General features: G+C 34.2%; 1 protein-coding gene across 1 annotated transcript in view; it reads right to left on the bottom strand.

Annotated features, from left to right (window-relative positions):
- Positions 1 to 2,997: 2,997 nt before the first annotated feature.
- Positions 2,998 to 25,233, bottom strand: part of LOC149554264 (Guanylate-binding family protein) — an 84,889-nt gene continuing 62,653 nt past the window's right edge. The window contains 5 exon segments of the mRNA XM_089789487.1: positions 2,998 to 3,632; positions 3,745 to 4,016; positions 23,790 to 24,002; positions 24,216 to 24,473; positions 24,623 to 24,790. Coding sequence (XP_089645613.1) covers positions 3,488 to 3,632; positions 3,745 to 4,016; positions 23,790 to 24,002; positions 24,216 to 24,473; positions 24,623 to 24,790 — 1,056 coding nt within the window. The 3' untranslated portion in view covers positions 2,998 to 3,487.

Here is a 25,233-nt window from a genome sequence, read left to right as displayed (position 1 = left end):
TGATACTCTCAAAATTATGAAACAAAATGGAATTCAAAGACTTCCCACTATCCCAAAACAAATTTCTCAATGTGATGCTTGCATTTTAGGCAAACATAGTAAACAACCTATTCATGATTCTATGTTTAGAGCTTCTAGAAAGCTAGGTCTATTCACTCATATTTGTGTGGGCCTATGCCTTTTCCATCAGCAAATGGAAACAATTATATAATGACTTTTATTGATGACTATACCTGGATGTGTTCGGTTTATTTATTAAAAGAGAAATCTCAAGCTTTTGATACCTTCAAAAATTTCCATTTGTGGATTAAAATGAGACTCAACTCAATATTGGAATCCTAAGAAGTGATAATGGTGGTGAGTACACTTCTAAAGATTTTGAAAAATATTCGCAGGGAAATGGTATTAAGCATCAAACAACCATTCCTTATAACCCACAGTAGAATGGTGTAGCAGAATGTATGAATCGAACACTCCTGAATATGGTAAGATTTATGATGTTTTTTAAAATGTTAAATTAATGTTTTGGGGAGAAGCAGTTCTCTGTGCTATCTACATAAAGAACATAAGTCCTTTTGCTGCACTACAAAGTAAAACTCCTTATGAAATGTGGCATGACCATCTTTCAAGTGTTAAGCATTTTAGGGTTTTTGGTTGCACCTGTTATGCTTTAATTCTTGCTTAGCTAAGAAATAAATTGGAAGCTAGGAGTAGAAAATGCATTTTTTTGGGATATTATACTACTTCCAAAGCTTATCGTCTATATGATGAGGAGAATAAAAAATTCATTATTTCTGAAAATGTTATATTTCTTGAATTTGAAAAAGTTGCACACAGTATTGACAAACAACTTTATCATCTTGATAGATTTCAATCAAAAAAATTCTATCATGAATGGGATAATGAACTTCCAACTCTTGAAGGAGGGATTCCCTTTCTAGGTCAATCTTTGGAAGTTACAAAGAATGAAGACAATATGAAAGAGAGCAATTCTAAAGAATCCAAAATAGTTTGTGAAGAACCTGTTGAAAGAGAAGACAACAGTTCTAAAAAGTTAGAAATCGTTTGTGAAGAACCCATTGAAAAAGAATATGAACCAACTTGTGAAGAATCTAATTCAAAGGCCTTCGAGATTGACAAAACATTAGAGCAATCAATCTGTAGATCAATGCAGACCAAGAAAATTCCTAAGAGGTATGAAAATTTTGAATTAAATTTTTCTATTGTTGATGAACCCTCTTTATTTCAAGAAGCAACAACAAGTGATGCATGGAAAAGTGCAATGCAAAGAGAGTATGATGCTCTCATAAAAAATGGAACTTAGAAGTTAGTGGACCCTCCAATTGGAATCAAACCTATTGGCTGCAAGTGGGTATATAAGAACAAATATAAAGTTGATGGTTCACTTGACAAACACAAAGCAAGACTTGTAGCAAAAGAATATGTTCAGAGAGAAGGTGTTGACTACAACAAAACTTTTGCTCCTACAGCCAAGTGGGGAACTATTCGAGCATTGTTTTCTTTGGCAGCACAAAAAGGATGGAATATACATCATATGGATGTTAAAACAACATTTTTGAATGGAGATTTGAAAGAAGACGTCTATATGCTACAACCTCAAAGTTTTGTTATCAAAGGTCAAGAACAAAAAGTATGTAAATTGGTAAAATCTTTGTATGGTTTGAAGCAAGTACCATGTGCTTGGTATGAAAAATTAACTGAGCACATCCTCAAATTAGACTACAAGCATTTTAGTCTAGATGATACAACTCTCTTTGTCAAGAAAATTGGTAGATCAATTGTGTATCTAGTTGTACATGTTGATGATCTTCTCATCATAGTCAATGATGATGATTATATAGAATCCATTTAAAAAGAGTTGAAAAAATGTTTTGATATTACTGACTTGAGATTACTTCATTATTACCTAGGTATTGAAGTCATTCAAAATCCTAAGTTCATTTTTATTTCTCAAAAAAAAAATATTGGAGAGCTATTATACAAATTTGGCATGAAAGATGTAATTTTGTTTCCACCCCAGTGGAGCAAAATATGAAGATTTCATCCAATGAAGGAAATGTTTTTGAAGATCTAACCAAGTGCAAGCAACTTGTTGGAAGTTTGATTTATCTCACCACTACTCACCCTGACATTACCTTTGCAATAGCAATTCTGTCCAAATTTATGCATAAACCATGTGAAGGGCATTGGATTGCAACACAATGAATTTTAAAATATTTAAAAGGAACTCAAACTCTTGGCACAAAATATTCAAAAGTTTCAGACTTCCATCTTACTGGCTATTCTAACTCAGATTTTGATGGTGACAAAGAGAATGGGTTATCTACTTCTAATTATTTGATAACACTAGGATCAAGTGCTATTACTTGGAGATCAAAGAAACAAACAATTCATGTTGACTCTACAACTGAAGCGGAATATGTAGAAGCAACTCAAGCTACAAAAGAAATTGTGTGGCTCAAGAAAATTCTTGATGACTTGCAGGAGAAACATATAACTTCAACAACTTTATTTGTTGATAATAATTCTACAATACAATTGGCCAAAGAATCCTAAATTTCATGATCGAATCAAGAATATCAATACCAACTATCACTTGATTCGATATCATATTGAGACAAAAACTATACTGTTGAAACATTGTTCCACTGAAGAACAAATTGCTGATATTTTTACTAAAGCACTGGGACGTGTTAAATTTGAACAATTTTGAATGCTACTTGGCATGACAAATAGCCCTTCAAATTAAGGGGAGAATGCTAACTAATCCTTCGGGATATCTTTAGTTTGATTTATTTAAGTAGTTTTCTGGCAGTTTGATTATGTAACGATTAATATAGTTTTTCTCAACTGCCCGAACAGTTTTTAGGTTGTATATATTCACTTGTTATTATAATAAATTTGCTCTATGTGCATTTTCATTTCACATTCTTTGGGCCCTATTACAACTAACACCATCATCACGTGTAAAGAATCTTTTAGGTCTCAATTTGGAAATTACTTAAATTACAAGGTTTTTGCAGGTGCACTTCAATATTTAGAATTGCGCTCAGCAAAGAAGATTACAACCATCCATATAATTTGGAAATTCCGAGCGCTGTTCTAGCAGATAATTTTACAGGAGGAAAAAAATCACCTCGAATACTTATTCTATCGTGGGATTTTGCCAACATTCAATCCCCATCTTCTATCCATGTAAAGAAAGAATTTAAATTACATCACCTAGTACTCCCTTGCCAGGGATGATCGAAAAAATAATGCAGCATGGTACAATGCTGTTTGCTGGATGTTAAAACACTGGAAGCAATTTGGTCTGAAAAGGTGAGCAGGACTTCTGATAGACATCATTACTGTTAAGTGCATTGAGACCCTTTCCAGACTCTGGGCTGCCAAATATACTGTCAAAGTGCCTCTAGTTTTTCAATAAAACAAATTCTTGTTTGTAGAATGTGAATGTAGTAGATAATTATTCGCTCCGAAGACGAGGATTTGAACTCCCCCTTTGGTTTCCATACATAGGAAGCAATGGACCTCCAGAGAGCTTTTTCTTGCCATAAAAACGCCAGAAGAGCAGCAATATCAAGGATAACCAAGCTAAAGGAATTGCCCATCTGTCAATATTTAAACATATCCACAAATTAGCATCTTTCTACGATGTGTCATAGATGCAAATTCTGAAAAACACATTAAAATTTCTCCAACCACTATAAATGATGGATCTACCTGTCCAAATCCAGTAGAGGACTGTACACTACTGTCTCCCAAACAGTAACTATACAGTGCCATACTGGATTGTAATACAGTGATTCTGGTGACCAAAATATACGAGTATATGTCTCTAAGAAGATAAACAATGCCCAAGCAACCACCTCCACAAGAAAAAATTTCAAGATGAAGCGACCCAGCACAACTAGTGCAAGAGAGAATCCCACAAGCCAGTTGAAAAGTCTATTGTTATAGTCTTTGATAAACTGTAAGCGAGCTTTTCCAAGCATCTGTCAATAATATCCAATTAATGCTGTTAAAGTTTGTATGAGACACTCTGAAAAGTTGCTTTCTGCACATAATGTAAATTTTTCACCTTGCATTAAAATTGACACAAGACAAGAAAAAAGTTAACGAAGTGAAATGAAACCAAACTGAAATGCATTTCAATGAAAAAAGATCTTTGCCTGCCCAATATGATTATAGAAACCTAAGGAATTACTCACCAAGATTCCACACAAATTTACCACATAAATACATAAGAAAGCTTAAAATGAAACTAAAATCAAGCATCTTAAAACAAGATAGAAAATTGAACCATTCCTAATGAAGTGTTTAATTTTGACCTTAAAAGAATTTCAGTTAATTAGGACAAAGAAGCAAAACAAATATTTTAGGGTGAAGCCAATTAAGAACTGTGTTTTGTATTGTATTCAAGCTAGTTATTCAAAAAATTTAAGGCCTCCACATAACAATCAGGTCCATAAATGCTATCATCCAATAAGTGTGTCCGAATTCAATCGCCACCACGAGCCCTGGGTCAAGTCTCACCCAAAAATTGCTGGACCAAGATCCCCATCACAAATACAACTATCATGAAGTGTGCCTGCTGTAGACTCTGAGAATGGCAGACAATAATGCAAATGAGGAAGGTTAACAATTCCACATATATCTCTTATAGGTCTCTATTTGTGGGCTCATATCAACAAATAAGATGCCACATAGCCACAAGCTACCAAACAAGAAACCAATAACCTGAGTAGCCACAAATAAAATCAGCACACCTTCAAGAGAGTAAACCATCCTCATTTAGTGAGGATTCAATATGATCGGTTGAATAAGATAATGGGAAGAAGATGTCAAACATTCTATGAAATACACCTATATCTAATTCATCTCTTTGCCCATCATGCTAAGGCTATAATGGTAATCATATGATTAGAGAACTGAAAATTCCTTCAAAGGAAATGGGCTGAAATTTGAACAGATTATGACTTCAATCATCTGCCTAAGTAACATTGCCCCTTAAAAATACCAGATTAATATTTCTTTCACATGCACAATACAAAATTCATGTCTGACTGACAAACAAAAGGCTATGACATTCTTAAAGAGGCCAACAGTGAAATTGTAAACGCTAACATAAATGATTAACTATATTACTCTGACTGAAATTCTTAAGGCTTTACACTAACCATGGTAAAAACGCAAAAGGAATTTGTATTCTCAAAATTCCTCCCTATTGTCTACACAATTTCTTTATGATTAATATTGGCCTACTCAGAACTGGAAGTCCTCATGTACATATTAAATTTTGATCCTGCAGACCATACTTCCTGCTAAACAAACTTTTAGAACAATAGTCTACTAAAGATAATAATATCAAATGGCACATGCCCTTGGGATAAGGATCACATTTTATGTATAGAGATCAACAAGGATACAATTGTTAATTTGGACTGGTCCTATCAGTTTCCCTTAACTGGTATATGTTGTTGCACTCATCTTTTGTACTAGGCACTTCATTATTTCTCTTTTAATATAGGGTTTTTCTAACTTTTCTTAACTTGTTAATATTAAATGGATATTTGTTATTCAAAATCATAGATAATCATGTGAAAACATTTACTGATATTTTAGCCGAGTCCATCGCACAGTCTGTCGTAGCTAACTTGCTCACTCTTGATTACTAGGCTTCACTTAGTGAGTCACTTAGTCTCTTTAGGGAATTAAGTCTGTTTTTGGTATTTACTATTGTTAAACAGGTTCTCATTCTTAAACCCATTATCATATTCTATTTATAAAGAGGAGGTACATCATCATTGGTAGGTATATTAAAAATGTTGAGAAATTTACCCTTACTGAATTGAAGCAAATTCCATATGTAATATATGTTAATATATATGTGTGTGTTGATGGATTTATGTTGATATTTTTGTAAATATACCATTCCGAGAATATCACATTGAGGTGATATATCTCCATATGCTTGAGAGCATATAGTGTTCCATAACAAATCCTCCCTAGATAAGAGGGAGTGTTAAGATTATAGCAACAGTAGAATTGAATTAATCTTAAGATACAATGTTGATATATATAGTGATTTATATTGTTAATATATATTAACTAGAGAGACATGTCTCCTCTCATATTCATGAGTCCTCAAATCTGCATTTAAAAAAATTAATTACATTGGCAATATCAGTACATTTGTAGAAAACAATCATAGAAATTAACATGGTATCAGAGCACTAGGCTGCAAATGTAATGATAGATGAATAGAGGCACAAAATGGAAGGAAGACATCTACACATTGTTGTCCTGCATTTTGTCACCACAAAATGTTGGTAACAACACGCAACTTTTTCAAACTAGTTTCACATTTCTCTAAGTTTAATTTGATATTCAATTGTTTCATATTGATTGATCGATCAATTTTAATTCGTTTATCAAATTGTTTTACTAAAGGCTTTTGTCAAGTCTTTTTTGTTTTGCTTTCTATCGAGCCTTTGCTTGATTTTTGAGGCTTTCATTGTCATTTTTTTTGCTTTTGAGTTTGCTTTTGTTGGTTTTTAGTCATTTAGTTTTGCTCATGTCATGCCTTTCAGTTTTTCCGTCAATTTGATCTAACCTAGAGCTCAATCAGAGTTGTCAGTCAAGAGATATGCCCGTTTTAGTGCCTCAAAAGTGGACCTTTTTGGTGCAATAACACGAATTAAAAATATGATGTTATATTTTTAATTTGACTTCCACTTTTTGATAAATATAACCTAAGTTCACTTTTTATTATGTTTTTAAGTTACTTTTACTTTAAATTTTTTACTTAAAGTGATTATAGTGCACTTTATGTTATAATTTTAAGTTGTGTTGCTTTTTAATTTTTCACTTAAAGTGACTATATAACTATATAGTTTTAGTTTAATTTTTTATTTTTAAAACAAATGCTTATTTAAATGTTATTTTTAAAATGATGTTTATATGTTATATTTTTAAATATTATAGATTAATATTGTTTATGACCAATTTAGTAACATTTTTATAAATTTAAATGGATAAATGACTTGAAGTTATCAAAAGTGGACATTTTACATGTCACTGCATATAAAGTTCATTTTGGTGGACCTTTTTGATGCCACTGCATCAAAACTTCAGTTTTCATGTCTTTACATCCAAAATGTGAGATGTAACTTAAAACATGCATCCTCCCCAAAAGGTGTGATTTTGATCACTTGCATATTTTAAAACATGCTATGCACCCAAAAAGGTCTGATTTTAGCTAAAAGCATATTTTAAAATGTGTATTGCTTTCAAAAAAGTCTGATTTTGGAAGAACACATGCATTTGCTCTCCAAGAACCCGATTTTGCATATTGTGAGAGATTTACTTGATGGTTTTGCATGAGATTTTCTCCAATAGGGTCATTTTTGCTTGACAATGGATTTTCTAACATAAAAAATGGATTCATCTTGCTAAAAGATGTTTTTCTAAGCTCTATCCAAAGGCATGTGTTTGGAAAAAAATTCAAAAAACATCATTTTTGGCACAAGTTTTGGCCCAAAGAGGAATCAATTTGGCTTTTCAAGTGTTTCACATTACATTGTGACTCATGTTTTGGTGTTTAAAAGTCAAAACATTTTTGTTTCATGCCTTTATGAATCACGTTTTTGCTTTAAAAGCCAGGAAAATTGGGGTTTTAATCCACTTTTATGCGTTTTGAACCCACTTTTTTGCATTTTGATCCATGTATATGCATTTGGGGAAGTTGTTTTTGCATTCATAAGTCAAAAATGACTCAAAAACATGCATTTTTTGCCACGTTTTTGCAAAAACGGCCCAGACTTTTGCACAAAAAGGTCATGTTTTTGTTCAAAAAATTCAAAAAATGACATTTCAGCCCATACATTTGAATCAAGAGGGGTCGTTTTTGAGTTTTAATACATGTTTTTGTCTTTGGAGACCACATTTTTGGCCTTTTCATGTCAAATTCGACCATTGAATGTCCATTATATGCCAGTGCAGAAAAAGTCAAAAAGTTGTTTCAAAATCCATATTTGAGGGAGAATTGGTCTTCAAGTCTATAAAACTTGCTATTTTGGCTCTTTAACCTCCAAGTAAGAGGACATTTTCAAACTTCCTCATCAATTCATGCTTATCTTGCTATTTTCATGGATATTATGGCTTATTATTGCACACTTGTCCATATATATGCCATTAAAAGTGCATTTTGTCTTTAAAAATGATGAAAACTCTCATTTTCACACTTCTCGAATTTCTCCAAATTCCAAATTCGAATTTGCACTTAAAAGCAATTTGCATATTGACATGTTTGAGTTTAAGACCAAAGGCATGTGTTTGTTTTGCACTTGTTTTCCGTTTTTTGCTTGCTTTTTCGTTTTTCTTTTTTTGGAAGAAATTGCAAGTTCTTTCCCAAAAACTTGAGCACGTTTCACTTCACTCCACATTCCATTTCCATCTTTCCATTTCAGAACGCTTCACATTCCATCCGACAAATGAGATTACATGTTTTCCATTTCATTCACCATCCGCACATGCATGTCATGTCATTTTTTGTTTCCATTTTCACTCATCTCACTTTTTGTATCCATTCGCATGACACAATTACATGAAATGCCTTACATGTAATTGCATCCAAAAGGTATGATTTTGATTAAAAGTCACTTTTTGAAAAGTCGAAAAGATGGCATTTTCATCTTCCATGTACTTTGACTTCATTTTTTCACCAAAGATGACTATAAAGTCATTATCCTTTCTCCATTTTCCACTTCCATCTCTCCATATGCATTCACGCCTCCATGAGCAAATACATGTTTCTGAATCTTGCTATGCTTTGCGCCTCATCCTCCATTCGCATTTTCATGTAAAGTGCATCTTCCATCCGTATTCGCATCTCATCTCACCTTTCATCTCTTGTTACATGTAATCAATTTTCCGTGTAATGACATTTTGAAAGCCCAAATCACTTTTTAAAAATCAGCAATTTCCAGCAACACACATTCCCATGCGCCAAGCACTTTATTTTTTTTTTAAAAAGAGTTAAAGGTGTTGATGGAAAGTTATTTCGAGTTTACATCCGGACATTGTCAAGAAGGTTTTCAAAGCGTCAGAGAATCCAGACTATGCCAATCTACAAAAGGAGAATTCATGACCACTTCAATGAAAAAAACTTTGATCGCATCAAGCGATTAAAAGACACAACATCATGGTTATCAAGATGAATGCAGTGGCACAAAATATAGGAACTCCCAATCCTATTATCATCTGGAAATCCATCGCCAAGTATAAGGCTCTTCAAAACAATCCCTACGTTTGTTTCAATTCTCTTCCATCTTTCCTCTTCTTCTTCTTTCGTGTTTGTAGTTAAAGAGGATATATTGCATGAAAAGATGTAATTACATGTAATGCGAGTTACATGTGCAGGTAAAAATGTAATGCGAGTTGCACGTGCAGTTGCATGTAATCCTATATTTTCCCTTTTAGTTAGACCGGGTCAAAGTTGGTTGAGTTGCTCTCACTTTTTCCTCCACCTTTTTCTCAACTCCTATGGCTATATAAAGGAGTGCCTCCTCATTGTAAAAATCATCTTTGTTGTATGCAAGAAAGCTCTTCCACATTTGTGCAAGCATAACTTTGATTGTGTAGTACAAATTTGGGAGAAAAGTGAATAAAAGAAGCAATTGGATTCAAAGCTTTAATTGGAGGCAATTGCGATAGAACAAATTAGAAGCTTTGACTATAATTTGTGTCTATTGTCTTGATTCATGTTATTATTGTGTGTTCAATAAAAGAGCATAGTGATTTAAGAAGCAATCAGAGCTGAAGCTTTGACTAGGAGCGGTTGTGGAAATATATAGCTAGAAGTTTTGCCCGTAGCTTATACTTCTTTCTTAATTCACAAAATAGTTCAGTTATTCTTACTTTTAGAAGTCTTTGTGCCCTAATTGTAAATTTTTTCCATATAGAAGTACGACCGGGCTTAGAGCCAAACCGGTACATTTTCAACTAGCCTTTGAGTTAGTGAAGGTTTATTGGTATCACTGTTTCCAGCTCTTGATAGAAGTGTAGTTAGAGATTCACCCTACCCATTACTCGCTCCATGAGTAAGTGGATTCTTTCTTGAAAGATAAGAAGGATATTAGTAACATCCATTTTATAAAATCTCTCGAGTTCTTGCTTACCTTGAGTTGATCCAAGGAATGGTGAGAAAGGGGAGCCTTCCCTTTAAGGTAGGAGAGACTCTGCCTCACACGCTGTGGCTGGTCATCCTATTTTGAGACTGGATTTTTATCTAAAATTGTTGATTGCAAAATATCCACTCAACACACATCATGGCATAGTTTATATCAAAATGCTTAATATCAAATGTCTTCTTGGAGGCTAGTAGCAATTTGTGGCACTGGAAATGTACACCCAATAATATTGAGTATGTCCAAAAGTATTAATATGTGCGTCGGTGTTCATCAAACATGTGCATGCCCCTCACACATGTTTGGCGATAACAACAATAGACCAGACGATTGCATATCCTTAGTACAATAGGTATGGACCGGCTACCATGATGAGAATATCCACACAATTGGTTTCCTCAACTCCCCACAGCAATACTTCTTGTGATTTGGTCAAGCATATTGCAATCTGTGAAAGATTTGGTCAATCATATCTACTGTAAATGATACATTTGAATCAGTTATCTATATCCTAGAAATGGATCGTTGAAGATAATCAAATTGCACCACACATATAATCAAAGATGTGTCATAGCTAAGCATAAGCAATATACCTCAAAAGGCAATAAGAATAAATTGGTGTTTTTGACATTGACCAATGATAAGGTTGATAAATTTTAAAGACAGCGAAAGCTTTTAATTGAAACAAAAGTTCCATAGCAAGATTATATTTGAAGTTCAAACCGTGCTGATGAAATTTTACAAATTGCTGCACTTTCAATGGCTAGAGTATTTGAAGATTGGAACACAATAGATATTTAACAGGCTGCATACAAAGTGTTTCTATTGCATCAAAAACCTACAAATTCGAAGCAATCCTTGTGAAATGGAGAAGGGAGGAAATCAAGCAATGAATATCAAATGAGAAGGGTTTACCACCAATTGTGATCAGGTTAAAGTAAAATACTTATGATACAACAAGACATCGACCATACTGCAAACATTGTGTGAACCGTATATGTAGGTAGGTACTCCCATCGAGATCAAGCCAGGCTTGTTGAATATCCCAAGGAAAGATTTGGTCTTCACCTCATAATTATATAGTTAAAGGTAACATCCCTTAAGGGAAATGAAGAATAAAAACAAACCAATGATGAGAGGAAGGGTAATGTACGAAGTTTGAAATTAGAGAAGAGCATAATACAATACCTCACAACTGACAAGACTTGGAGGAAGTTAAAAAGGAAATTGAATCATTAAACTAAGCCGTTAATTTCCTTTAGAATCTACACTGCTACCAAAGAGTAACAAGGAAGTATCTTCAATAACATTATCGCACAATGATTCTCTCAATGAAGACCAATCACTAACCTGCTGAGTCCAACTAAAATGATTTAATTCTCATGAGCTCCTGCCTCCATAACTCTTGCAACTGGATTCTTCATCTTTGTATGCCTCTTAACATATATTTCACTATAATTTTTCTTTAGTTTGCTCTATCCTTTTTATAAGAGGACCCAAAGAGAGTTTATAGATTTTAAACACAAAATGAGTGATCAAAGGGGGGAACCACCCACACCCAAGGATCAAGTGGGTAAAAGATACACGAGGCTAATAAAGTGTAAGTTGGCAAGGAGAATTGATGATACAAGAAGCTTTAAGGAAATATGATGCAAGTCCGCAACCTTGCATGATTCAAGAAGGGTCATTAAAGTGAGAAGATGTGTACAATTGGCACTATAAAATAAGTGATATAATATCATATAGAAAGCGAGTATAAAACAAATCATGTAAGAAGTGATTGATCTTCTAAAGGTATGTTTGCCATTCCTTATTTCATTATTAAATTTTGGAATAAAGGTATAGCATATTAAATAGCCAAACTTAAAGTTATGAAAATAATAAATATCTTATAAATGATGATATAGAATGAATAGTATAATCATATTGTAATGATTAGATGAAAATCATAAATTAGACATGATTTCTAATGTTCTAAATACAAGATTAAAATCTTTATATAAGTAAATAATGTTTTGTACCACAACTAAAGTCATTTTGTAAAACTTAAAGATAACATAATTAGTCAATTGGATAGGAACCCTTTTGTGTCTTATTGCTTAATGGATACTAAGTGTACACAGGGGGAGGAGTAAATTGGTCGCATTGGGGCAAGAGAATCCTAATATGGATAAAGATTTGAGGGAGCCCCAAGTTGTGTTACAAGATTCAAGAAGAGTTAGCAGATTAATGGATTTTCGGATGATTTATTAATTAACAGAGGAACAAATGTGTTCCTTATAAAGAATTACAAGGGCGTTGTTTCTAAAAGAAACAACGTAGACTGAAGACGGAATTAGAAACAAAACTAGAGACAAGATAGGAAACATTCCTATCTGGACTGAAGACAAAAGAGACGGGATAGGAAACATTCTTATCTAGACTGAAAGACGGACTACAGACAAGTAGTTGACTATTATAGAAAGTATAAGATATTATCTTAATACCCTCCCTTAATGGTCAACGTAAAGATGTTGGAACATTCTGTGATAACTGAGACCCTCCCTGGATCTACAGAATGCTGAAACCAAGAAGCTTTGCCAGAAGAGTGCTATGACTCAAAATAAGTTGCAATTACAAAACTTCGTTTTTGTGGAAAAAACGGTAAAACCCAGAATCTCACACAACCTTGTGTATTACAGACAACTTGAAATGATTTTTGAGGAGAAAATCAACAAACCCAGAATCTCACACAACCTTGCGTATTACAGACAACTTGAAATGATTTTTGAGGAGAAAATCAACAAGCCCAGAATCTCACGCAACCTTGCGTATTACAGACAACTTGAAATGATTTTTGAGGAGAAAATCAACAAACCCAGAATCTCACGCAACCTTGCGTATTACAGACAACTTGAAATGATTTTTGAGGAGAAAATCAACAAACCCAGAATCTCACACAACCTTGTGTATTACAAACAACTTGAAATGATTTTTGAGGAGAAAATCAACAAACCCATAAAAACATAAACAGATTTAGAAGGCGAAAAATGCAGCTTCGCCTTGATCAGGACCCGGAGAAGTCGGACGCTGTGTAACACCCAGAACAAGTTGATTGGTGTTTCGATATTCGAAGATGGCGATGATGCGCTACTTCCAGGTTCCATAATTGCGACCATTGAATTTGGAATTATGTTCGAGCAGAATATTTGTCAGAGATGCCATGGCACGTTTTTCAATGAAAAACTATGAAAATTTATGAAGGCACGTTCTTCGAGGCAAAAATACGAAAGACCTAGAAGAATCAGAGAATTACCCAAAAGAGAGCTCAAAATACACAGAAGGAATCTGCTATCGTTTTTTGGATCCGTTGGCTCGAAAATCGAGGCACAAAAATCAAGGCACCCAGAAAAACGGATGACAACCCAATTGAGCTCTCGAAAAACCCACCAAGAATCTACAAACTATTTTTTCGACCCCAAAAATTAGGGTTTCGAAAAAAAATGGCCCTAGCTGAAAAAAGCTTGAAAAAATTTCAGATTTCTTGATAAAAAATGGCAGATTTTTCTTCAAGGATCGATTTGCATGGACGAATGGGGCTAGAGTGTGCTGAACAAACACAGGCAGACCCGAGTTCAGGAATTTCTCTAGGTAGAAAACCCCAGGCGGGTTTCAGAGAAATTAACTGAAAAAATTTTTGAAAAAATTTAAACAAATAATTTCAAGAAGAAATTATAAATTTTTCCAAAAAAAATTTAAGTGTTAGCTCTGATACCATGTTACAAGATTCAAGAAGAGTTGGCAAATTAATGGATTTCCGGATGATTTATTAATTAACAGAGGAACAAATGTTCCTTATAAAGAATTACAAGGGCGTTGTTTCTAAAAGAAACAACGTAGACTGAGACGGAATTAGAAACAAAACTAGAGATAAGATAGGAAACATTCCTATCTGGACTGAAGACAAAAGAGACGGGATAGGAAACATTCCTATCTAGACTGAAAGACGGACTACAGACAAGTAGTTGACTATTATAGAAAGTATAAGATATTATCTTAATAAGTTGAGCGTCTCCAAACCTGAGCACCACTAAATGTACATTCCATTATGTAATTTGACACATTAGGAGAAATGGTTTTATTCAATATCACTAATAATGATGGTTATTTAAGATTCTTTTGAGTATAAAACAAATATGATCCTTTCCCTCCGAGAATGTTATTACAGGAAGAGGGAGATTAAGATTCAAAGAGAGCCTGACATCTTATTAGAGGCAACATTGAAAGAGAGGGAGAAGACTAAGGATGTTTATTAGTTAACCTTCAGTGAACTTGGTCTTACTGATTAAGAGGGAGTAAACCATGTTGAGTTGGTTTCTCTATTGTTGATAGCATAATTTAAGTGATAAGGAAGGAAGTATGAAATGGGAATGTAAATTCAATGAAAAAGAATGTACATTTATTGTCAAAATAAGATATTCATATTAACTATCACCTTTTGAGAGAAAACTTACTAAGGAGAGGGGTCATCACAGTGGTAGCTGAGATAGGAAATATGTGATTCAGTTGAACAACATTTTGTCAATAGGGTGCGTATACATTGAGATCACAAATAGATTACAAGCTTACAACTAAAGCAAATTGGTAGAAAATTTCTGACTCCATAAAATGAAATGAGTGGATATTATAAATTGTAGGGGAGAATAATAATAATCAATGTTTCATTCCCACTTAAACCATCTATAAAAGGGGGAAATGTTAGGGAAGGGGTATCATCAAAGTTTCAAATCTGAATCATCATTTGATTTGATGCACATGGGCTTTCATTAAAGTAGTTGTATCAAGGATGTGCAGATAAGTATTTTTTTCTCTTTTACATTCATCTACATATTGTACTACCTCTCCTATTTGTAATTCTACACATACTATAAGAGTTATTTTTCTTTGATCTTTTCCTTTGTATCTAAAGTTGATCTTGCAGGAAAAGAAGAATAGCACATTAGGCAGCTTATGACAGTAGCTTAAAAGAAGTTGTGATCAGGCTAGATAGAGTGAGGCTCTTGTAGCAAATATTCTTGATGATTGAGATTGAGAGTATCCTTCTACATTAAAAGGGAGTATGACATTTCTTCGAAGGCAATGCAAGAGCTTAAAAGATTAATACTTAGAAGGAGTCTAGAAATACATGTGTGTAACTACATGATTTTGATGGGCCTACTCTTGAGTGCATCATTAGGAAGTATTAACTTATCACTAGGAAATCGAAAGATTGATATCAGATTCAGAGTGAGTTCGACAGGCATCCTTTGGTAAAGAGAGCTTCTGAGGAAATAAATAGAGGACCTAACTTCCCAAGATCGATGTTCAGAGGAAGAATTTTGGGGTGCAATCCTTTGTAAATGATATCTTCTCTATGAGAAGTTCTAAGTAAAATTTATTGTATTGTATTCTTCTCTATGAGATAGAATAAGGCAAAAGCCTTTGTACCACCCTCTGACCTAGTTCATGGTGGTTCCTATTTCACATATGATATGTAATGAATCGAGACAATCTTTCATTGACATATATAAACAGAAAGTAACCATTGTAAGGTGACGAACTTATAAATAGTAGACCTGTTATCATGACAGACTTCATTAAGTTGTTCTCCCAAAGTGCTGGAAGTCATGATAACGAACGTTATGAACTAATTCCCTAGTTTGAATTTCCTCATTCTACCAAGTTTACCAAAAACTCACTCTAAGATTGTCCAAGCATCATGAGGATGTATGCAAGAGGCAATAAGATATAGCAAATCAACAAAGATGAATGATCTAAGAGAGTCAAGTGTCTTATCTCTTCGATCGAACCATTTTTAGCAGGTTCATGTAGTTGGCTTTGTCAGTTCATCATTGCAACCCTCGTGAGATGACAATGGGATTTGAGGGTCTCAATTGTGTAGTTATTAGGCTTTCCAGTGGCCTATGGTGAGTTTTGGCTCCATTTTGAGGGACTTACTACTTATAGTGAGTCAATAATTGGTTTCAATGAGCTCAATTGAGTTAGAGGAGTTGAGAGATGCTTTCAACTTTTATTTTTGGCTTTTGGTTTGGACTCCAAGAATCTTGGACGGAGTGTCTATTTATAGTAAGTCACCCTAAGTTTATTCATCATTTTTTTATCATCAGGACCACTCTAGTGTTGTCAAATTTCAATTATGATGCTTAAGTATAAAGCAAATTAATAAATTATATTATGTGCCTAAGTATAAAGCAAGAAGACTTTTAAGTGAAAGGTGTATAGTTGAAGCTAAGTTGCATAATGGAGATTATAAGTATGGATCATCCCCCATTATGCAATGAATTATGTGTCATGATGAGGATAATTTGATATGTGCACTAAAGGTGGAACTCAAACATAAAGGGGGGATTCGTTAACAACTATTACCACCTAATGTGGAATTGGTTGCCAATTTGAAGACTGTGAGTCCACCTAGGTCATGGTTGTGTGTTGCAGGATTCAACTGTCGCATGACTTGTGCTTGCTCCGTGGAAGCACGGCGGAAAAACTTCACCCAACATTGAACAAAGAAGACCACATGATTGGGTGAAGACAGATTTGCACGCCTGATCAACTAGTAGCGGGCTTGGGGTAGCGGATCTAGTTGCCATTGTTGGTGGCAAAGAGACATTATTCCCACATTGCCTGCATTGTGGAATTCTTTCTATTTTAATATGCCAACGCATAATTCTTAATGCACCGTGCAGTTAACAGTTATGGTCGGAATTGATGTGTGTGCCACCACCTAATGATAGGGTATGACTTAGGACTCATAATTAGTCTCGCAAATCAGACAAAATACTAACAACATACAAAGCAACAAGGGCCAAAAATTTGCAGGAATAATTTGGAAAATAAACTCTGAAAAGAATTGTAATAATAAAACTGCAAAAAATAAATAGCAAAAACAATAGTTTTTTTTTTAACAAAATCATACCTCAAAGGGCAAATTAGGCCATATGGTTTGTTCTGCTAAAAATATTTTGCCTCAAATTTGACTTTTATTGAATATGGGAAAATTTAAAGTTGATTTTCATTGAAACAACCTCCTAGACACAATGCCCAAATGGCCACATTTTATACCCACAACCAATTCAAGTCAAGATTGTGCTTCTTGAGAACAAGTCTTCAAACATTGAGATCTTCGATATCATAGGTGACTCTAAAACACCCCCATGATCAAATGAAAGATCAAGAAAACTTCCACAAGAGATTGGCAAGATAATTGCATTAAGATGGAAGAATGATATTATTGATTATGGATATGGACATTACATTTATTGAAACATACATATAAGGCATGCATATATAGGAAAGACTTCAAGCGATAATGATAAGGAGTTGATAAGCTATCAGCTATGCAAGGTGGAATAACATGTTCACTAAAGATGGATCATCCCCCATTATGCAATGAATTATGTGCCATGATGAGGAGGATAATTTGATATGTGCACTAAAGGTGGAACTCAAACATAAGGGGGGATTCGTTAACAACTATCACCACCTAATGTGGAATTCTCCTACACCGTGCTTATTTGAGGTGTGAACTCGTAGGTGTCTCAACAACAAACTACTATACAAAGCATTATCTTAAAAAATATGGAGTAAAGTGTAACTAATTAATATTTAATTACACCAACAATTATAATAATAAGCTATAATAATAGGGGGTCATGGGCACATTCCCCTAGGAAGTAAAGTTGGAGGTATAACTTCAGATGTGTTTTTATGTCCCATGGAGTAAAAACCCTCAATGGCCAGTTATTAGAGGGAATTTGGCAATTTAATAAAGTTAATGAAACTTAATTAGAATTTTACCTTACAAAGTTCAAGCCTTCTTATAGGGAAAGGGCAAAAGTAAATAAAAGAAAGAATTGGTGTCCATTTTGGATATCTTGGTTTATCTTTCTAACTGGCAATTTGGTGGAGGAGCTCTGTGAGGGTTTCTACAGCAATAGATCTTCCAAGAATGAAAACTTCTAGAGGGAATATGGAGTTGGATGGAGCCCCAGCTCTTCGGGCTTGCAGGAGGCAGTGTAGATCAGCACTAGCTTCAGTTTGGTATCAAACTTGGTGGAGAATATAGTCATATCAGATTGGTCTCAGGAAAAAACTTATATATAAGAATGCAGATCTGAAGATTTTTGGAAGCAAATTTAGCGAATTACTGATTTTCAGCCATCCTACTGGAGAGATTGTGAGTGTTTTTAGTGTCTTCACCAGCCATACCCCCAAGATACAAATAATGCATCAGATCATCAGTAAGGTTTATGAAGGAAAATCACTTCTCTAAAATCTCTAGGGCAGTCCTAAAGCTACAGCCAGGGCACAAATCATTACCAGCTGCATGTGGAGCTTGAACAGCACAAGGCATCTCTAAAAAAACAGATCCATTCATCCTTTGGAACAGAAACTTGAATTGGCTAAGTGAGGGTAAGCATTAGAATAATATCATAAAGAACTAGCTGTTGTTATGACATGTCAAATTGTACAAACCCTAGCTCAGTATGCAGATCTCTGCTATAGCGAATGAAATCAGAATTTAGAATTGAATAAACAGCATTATTTCTTGATTCATGCTGATGTTTAAGAGTTATTGCTTTCCTATTTTTTAGTATTTCAAGCATTGCAATCATTTACCACAAAAGCAAAAACAAAAAAACAAAAAAATAAGAAAAACACTTCAGACTTAACCAAAAGTCAAACTTTGCAAAATTTTATTCCAGGGGTGGCCATTATAGTAATTGTGACGAAGTTTCTTTTGCATTTCTATACATCTCCTAGGCAAAAACACAAAAATTGGCATATAAAAGATGTAACCAAAATATCCATTACAGATGTATATCTAAAATATGGCTTATGTCGAAATGTTGTAACGACATAAATAGAGATTGTAAAGAAAACTTACTGAAAGGAGTTGTTTTGAGCCTCAAGTGCTCAACGTAATCTTTATACGCTTTTTTGAAGATGCACTTGAATTGTTATTATGTACATTACAGATGTATATCTAAAATATGGCTTATGTCAAAATGTTGTAACGACATAAATAGAGATTGTAAAGAAAACTTACTGAAAGGAGTTGTTTTGAGCCTCAAGTGCTCAAAGTAATCTCTATACACTTTTTTGAAGATGCACTTGAATTGTTATTATGTATATCTACTTATTTTTGTAAGTGGTTAACTAAGACATGATAAAGAGATTTATCACAGGGATTGTTTCCTCAAAATTGACCCCATTTTCCGTACAAACAATGAAAACCATGCCAATAGTTGGAATAAACTACAATCTTCCTCTATGTTTGAGGGGGACAACTTCCTTGAATGATGGGAGTATTTGTAGTTGTGTATTTTTTCACCTGAAAGAACAAAAACAATACAAGACAAAACCAAAGAAAAAATAGATAACATAAACCCCAATAATAGACATACAAATACTACTTGAGATTCACAATGAATCATGATAACAAAAGGGATTTATGCACCTAATGCAATGATGACAAAAGATGGTTAACAAGCCTTGACATATGATAGAGACATGCTACGCCAACACATTCAAATCAAAATACCAAGAAATGAGTGTGTTTCTTCTCATCAATTACATATGCTAGAGAAGCTATTAGATTCCACCAATGCATGAAAATATTACAAACTTTACATAAAATAAATTCTAATAACTCAGTAACAAATCTACACATACAAACCAAATGCATTCTTCATTATGCTTTTGGAAAAATACAAGTTCAAAAACCCTTAGGTACAAAGAGTGAACATTAAAGTTCTCAAAATGTTTCTCCACGAATTTGTCAGAGCTTCCCCTTTGCAAAAAGTCTCCCTGCTCTTTACATTACAGGTGTCCTTGTATTTATAGGCATCTTCTTGATAGCTAACTTCTTTTCCCAATTAGTAACTATCCATTTTTTTGTGTGAATTGAATGAGTTATTAACCTTACAAATTTTGGTTAAAAAGGGTGGACAACTTTGACCAAAAGTGACAAGAAGTCATTATATACAAAAATATAGCTTGAAACTGATACATGTTGAGAAGAACGTTCAATAATTGACGTTGATGAAGTAGCCAGTGAGTTTTCTCTCTATTTTCTTGTTATAGATTTGCCAAAAAATTTACATTAAAGCACATTGATTGTAATTTTTTTGGTGACTATCCTTTTCTTTCATGAATATTCTATTTTCTTTGAGTGACAAGGAAGAAAATATCAAGTCTGTGCCAATTCAAAAAATGCAATATTCACATTTAGCTCACTCATCAAGCTTCCATGATCATGCAACTCAAACAATTCCTTGAACCAGATTGAGACAATCATTGTGCATATTGATAGTAGCTTGACCTAAGGTGCTCAGGTCCTTAGTTATCTTTAATGGAACAATAGCTTTTACGGCATGCAACTTAACAAAACTCTAATCGTATGGTCCTCTTTGATGATCATACACCCTTCAGTGACTCATGCATTGTCTCCATCCACGTTATCCACATGACTTTGAATGATAATTGTCAACTCAAACTGCATTGTTAACTTGGTTTTTGGGAAACTCTTGTACTTTTACAATCTCAACGTTCTGCAATTCATATTTCCTTAAGTATTTTTAACAAATGTTTCATGCCCTTGATGGATTTTCATAACTTATTCCAAATTTGTCACTTCCGTTTCCTTGGGATTTTACCATGTAACAAATTCAGTTTGCGCATATATATAAAATCTTTGCATGTCATGAAATCACTTATTTGTAAGTATTCATTAAACAGCACTCGCATCTGCATTCATATTTAGCTCGGGTGCCATGCAAAGAGATTGCAATTAAAGTTTATGACCAAAATACTCCTATCCCTCGTACTTTGAGGCTGCTCATGTACTATTTTATAGCTTGCAATTTGGCTTGGGCTGGAAGGGTATTGGCTGTGTTGTTTGGCTCTGCACATGCCGATCACATTTACTAGAAATTTTTTGAGATATTTCGATAGAATTCTAGAACATAAATTATGGACTCATTGCATTTCAATGAGAAGACATCATAAACATTCGGTCAAGATATTCATGTGCCTTTCACATTTTCATTCATATTGACCAGATTACTTTTTCAACCATTGCATTTGACAGAACCATATCTCTCAACTTCCTTTCACTAAATAATTCCTACTCTTTTTTCCAAAGCTCCCATGTTGTTGTGGTGGTAGGATGTCATCAAATGTTGGGGAAATTGCTTTACAAATGCCGATTGGTTTTGTTAAAGTTTCTAAAATCTTTTCAACATATTCATTTTGTGTGCACAGTCTGAGATCATATAATTTCATTCTTTGAGATGACTACTTTTGAAGGCATTCTGTCAAACAATTCATGAACTTGGTCAACAAATTTCACATTAGCCATGACTGTCCAGCAGGGCGATTGCAAATACAAAATAAACTTGATGAATGCCTGTAAGCCTGTTTCAAGGTTTTTATCACCCGCCGACTGAGATGATATTGGCAAGATTTGTAGTGATCCATACTACACTTTTCAGTTGCTTTTTCTTTTAAGTTTCTAAAACTGATTCAACAAATCGATTTCGTGTATATCCTGCAATCACCACATTATCTGAGCTGGATCTCTTTGAAGCATTGTATCAAACGGTTCGTGCAAGTTGTCTGTGATTCAACATTTAGCATGCACAGTTGCATCTGTTTGAAATTTTCTGAAGCATTTTCAACAAGTATATTTGTACACAGTTTTCAGATATATTTATTGTTTTCTATGAAATTGACAGCTATTTTAGGTATTCTATAAAACATTATAGCTACACAACATTGCAGGTCCACAGCTCAGCTCTGGAAGTAGTTGAATGTTAGAAAGTTGTCCTCAACTTATGTGGTTTGAAGTCTAAGGTGGCCTAAAGAAAAATGGCCAATGATTTTTCAAGGAGCCCTCCACTGAATGCTTAGTCTGGTAGACGACTCTACATCTGTACTACATGGACTATGGCCTTTTTTGTTCTCTGCTTTGGAGGAACTGTGGCCAACTGTCCTACTGCCCTACTGCAGAAGACATCATTCCATAATTCCTGCGGGCAGATGAAGTATAATCTATGCTGACAGTCTTAATGTAACTTCCTACATTAGTGATACCCACATTTTTTATGAAAGAAGCCTCCACCAGATATGGAGACAAAACGTATAATGAATTCATTGGGTTGTCTTCCATGTATGGTTCCACATTTTACATACCCTTTTACGGAAATGTTTCTAACCATCCATTGGCATCTCTTTACTGCACTCTGCCAAACCACATAAGCTTGGAGCTTATAAAGTTTTTATAACAAAATATATTTTGTGCACACCATTCTGGTGATTCTCCAAGTTTTGTCTAAAACTCTCATCCTAATCTTCTTCACAAGCATTTACAACCAGTTCTTGAAATGAGTTTCGAACTTTCGATCATGGAGGTTAGAAGTGCTCGAATTTTGAGCATTCTTAACTAAGGAAGTTTTCAATGCTCAATTTTTAAGCATTCATAGCCTTTTGGTCTTGAGTGCTCAATTTTTGAGCACTCAAAACCATCTTGGTTTTGTTTGCTCATTTTCTGAGCATTTTAAGCGCTCAATTTTGAGCATTTCTAACCCAAAAGCTAAGTTACCAATTCATACCCACAGGCCCCGAGCTGAGTTCGTGCATGCACCATTTGGGTGTGTTTGTGAGTACTTGCTAGGTACTGTGGTTACTTAATTTTGCTTATTCAAATATTTCTCAACTATCAATCGGGATTTAATAATTATCTTCAGCATTTGGCATTGATCAATGTGATTTAGACACATTGATCTGTATATTTCTCTTTATATAATGCATATGTATATATAAACACACATACCCATATGTACCCAAACCCCTAAAAAACAATTGGGTATACCCATGCACAGGGTTCACATACCCACATCTGTCCCCAAAACTGAACAGGTAACTTAGCCCAAAAGGTTAGAATTTTATTATTTTCGAGCATTTTGAGTGAGAAGAGATGGGGAACTTTTATTCATTTTTCCCCTGAGACAACATGTCTGATAAGAAATTATTGAGAAAAAATGTGTGAAAAATAATTAAATTATTTTGATAGATTATTTTTAATTATTTCTCAATAAAAATGAACAACCTTGGTTATAATGAACTCAATGGTATTTAAAAATGAGAAATATATCAAACCATTTATTGTAAAGTCGCAGATGGAGGCTTAGGACTAGGAACACACATTGCAGAGACTTTCAAAAACTGGGCTTTCAATTTAGCATTACAACTTTAAATTTTGGATCAATAAAAGTCTGAGCAACAAGACAAATTTGATTGTACCTATCTTAGCTGTGATTGCTAGTTAAACTTCAACTGTTATTATGTAGAAGTATTTATTTTTGTACATGGTTAATTAAGACACAAATTTGATTGTAGCTATCTTATTTGTGAATGCTAGTTCTCTTCATCCTTTCAGTTCTGTAAGGGTCTTTCTATTTTGTAATTTATTTTCTGTTTTGTTGTTAATTAGCCTCATGGTTCATTGACTACTATAAGCTTTGATGAACACACTACCTTCTGAATGCGCTTCTCATAAACAGTCTTTGATGGTCCCTGACAACCTGCTTCAAAGCTCCTATTACATTGAACAAAGCCTGCATTGAACTTTGCCATTGATGGAAGCCTCAAGTCCTGGAGCTCTTCCATTCTGTCCTCACACTTTGTGTACAGGGCTTCACACAACTTTGCAGATTTATATTCGTTTGAGAAGAGCAAATTTTCATAAGCCTGCATTTAGAGAGATTAATACTGTAAGCAAGACATCAATCTTTGATGAGTTATTTATCTCGCATAAACAACATATATAATGAATAATAGGCAGCAGGTATGGCATTCTGTCAGAAGACAGAGTAAATTACATAATTTAATATGCTAGTGAAGATCTGAAAATACCTAATGATAACTATAATGAAAAAGGCAGAAAACATGAGTTCATCTCACCTTCTGAATTTCAGAATCAAGCATGTCAACTGATGTTTTGATGTGATACCGGCCAAAACGCTGCTCTTCAAATGCATCCATTACTTTCATTTTTAATTCTGTATGCATCTGTCTCAATAGATCCTCTGAAAGTGGTAAGGTGACACCTGACATTTTCTCATTGTACAAACCCAAACAGTGGTCCACTATTCCTTTATTGAAAATCTCTACAAGTGAAACTGTTGATGGAATATCACCTTTGTTCAGAGCTTCCAGAATCTGAAGTAATGACAAGGTATGTCAGCAAAGTCTGAAATTGACAACAAAGCTTAAGCAAACCATGCATTTAGGTTTCGGTGATAAATTCAAGTTGAATGAAAAATACGCTGAAAGCAAATCTTCCACGAGATTAGAGGGATAAGACAAACCTGTGTCAAAAATGATGCAAAATCTTTCCCATTTAGATGTTTCCCTTGAACCATCTTTGGCTGAATCATGGAGCTAACAAGTCCCTTCAACTCCTCACGTCGTTTTACATAGTTTGTGTCCAGTTCAGAATCGCTCAAGTTGCAAAGTTTGGTTCGCAATAGATGAGGCTATTTTCACAATCAAAAGAATTCCAAATACATTTTCAGTTGATGTGTCAGTTCAATTGAAATTGCTTCAAGGAGCCAAAAATAAAAACTAATCTAAACTAGTCATGGTTAACATGTGGAAACCCAAGAAAAACTGTTTAATTAATTGATCAAAGTTATAAATGAAGAAAAACTCATGCCAATTTGCCGAAATGAGTTTCAATGGTAAAAACTTAATTATTATAATAAACCAAAACAAGGAAACAGTTTAAATAATGTAGGTTCTCTCTCTCTAATCTGCAGCATATACAGAATTTGAATTGAGAGTTCATCTTTAAAATGCCTCCACTAACATGGTAGTAACAAATGCATCCTGAAAATTGGGTCAATGTACGCCACCAGTCTGGTTGCAAAATCAAATAAGCTGCACGGTGAGGGTGCCCTGGGTGTTTTTTGATTATCTG

The sequence above is a fragment of the Cupressus sempervirens genome, chromosome 6 (assembly GCF_028749045.1).
Source record: "Cupressus sempervirens isolate cs-2001-9-10 chromosome 6, ASM2874904v1, whole genome shotgun sequence".
NCBI lineage: Eukaryota > Viridiplantae > Streptophyta > Pinopsida > Cupressales > Cupressaceae > Cupressus > Cupressus sempervirens.
The sequence above is the reverse complement of the archived record's forward strand: the minus strand, read 5'-3'. Positions and strand labels throughout refer to the sequence as shown.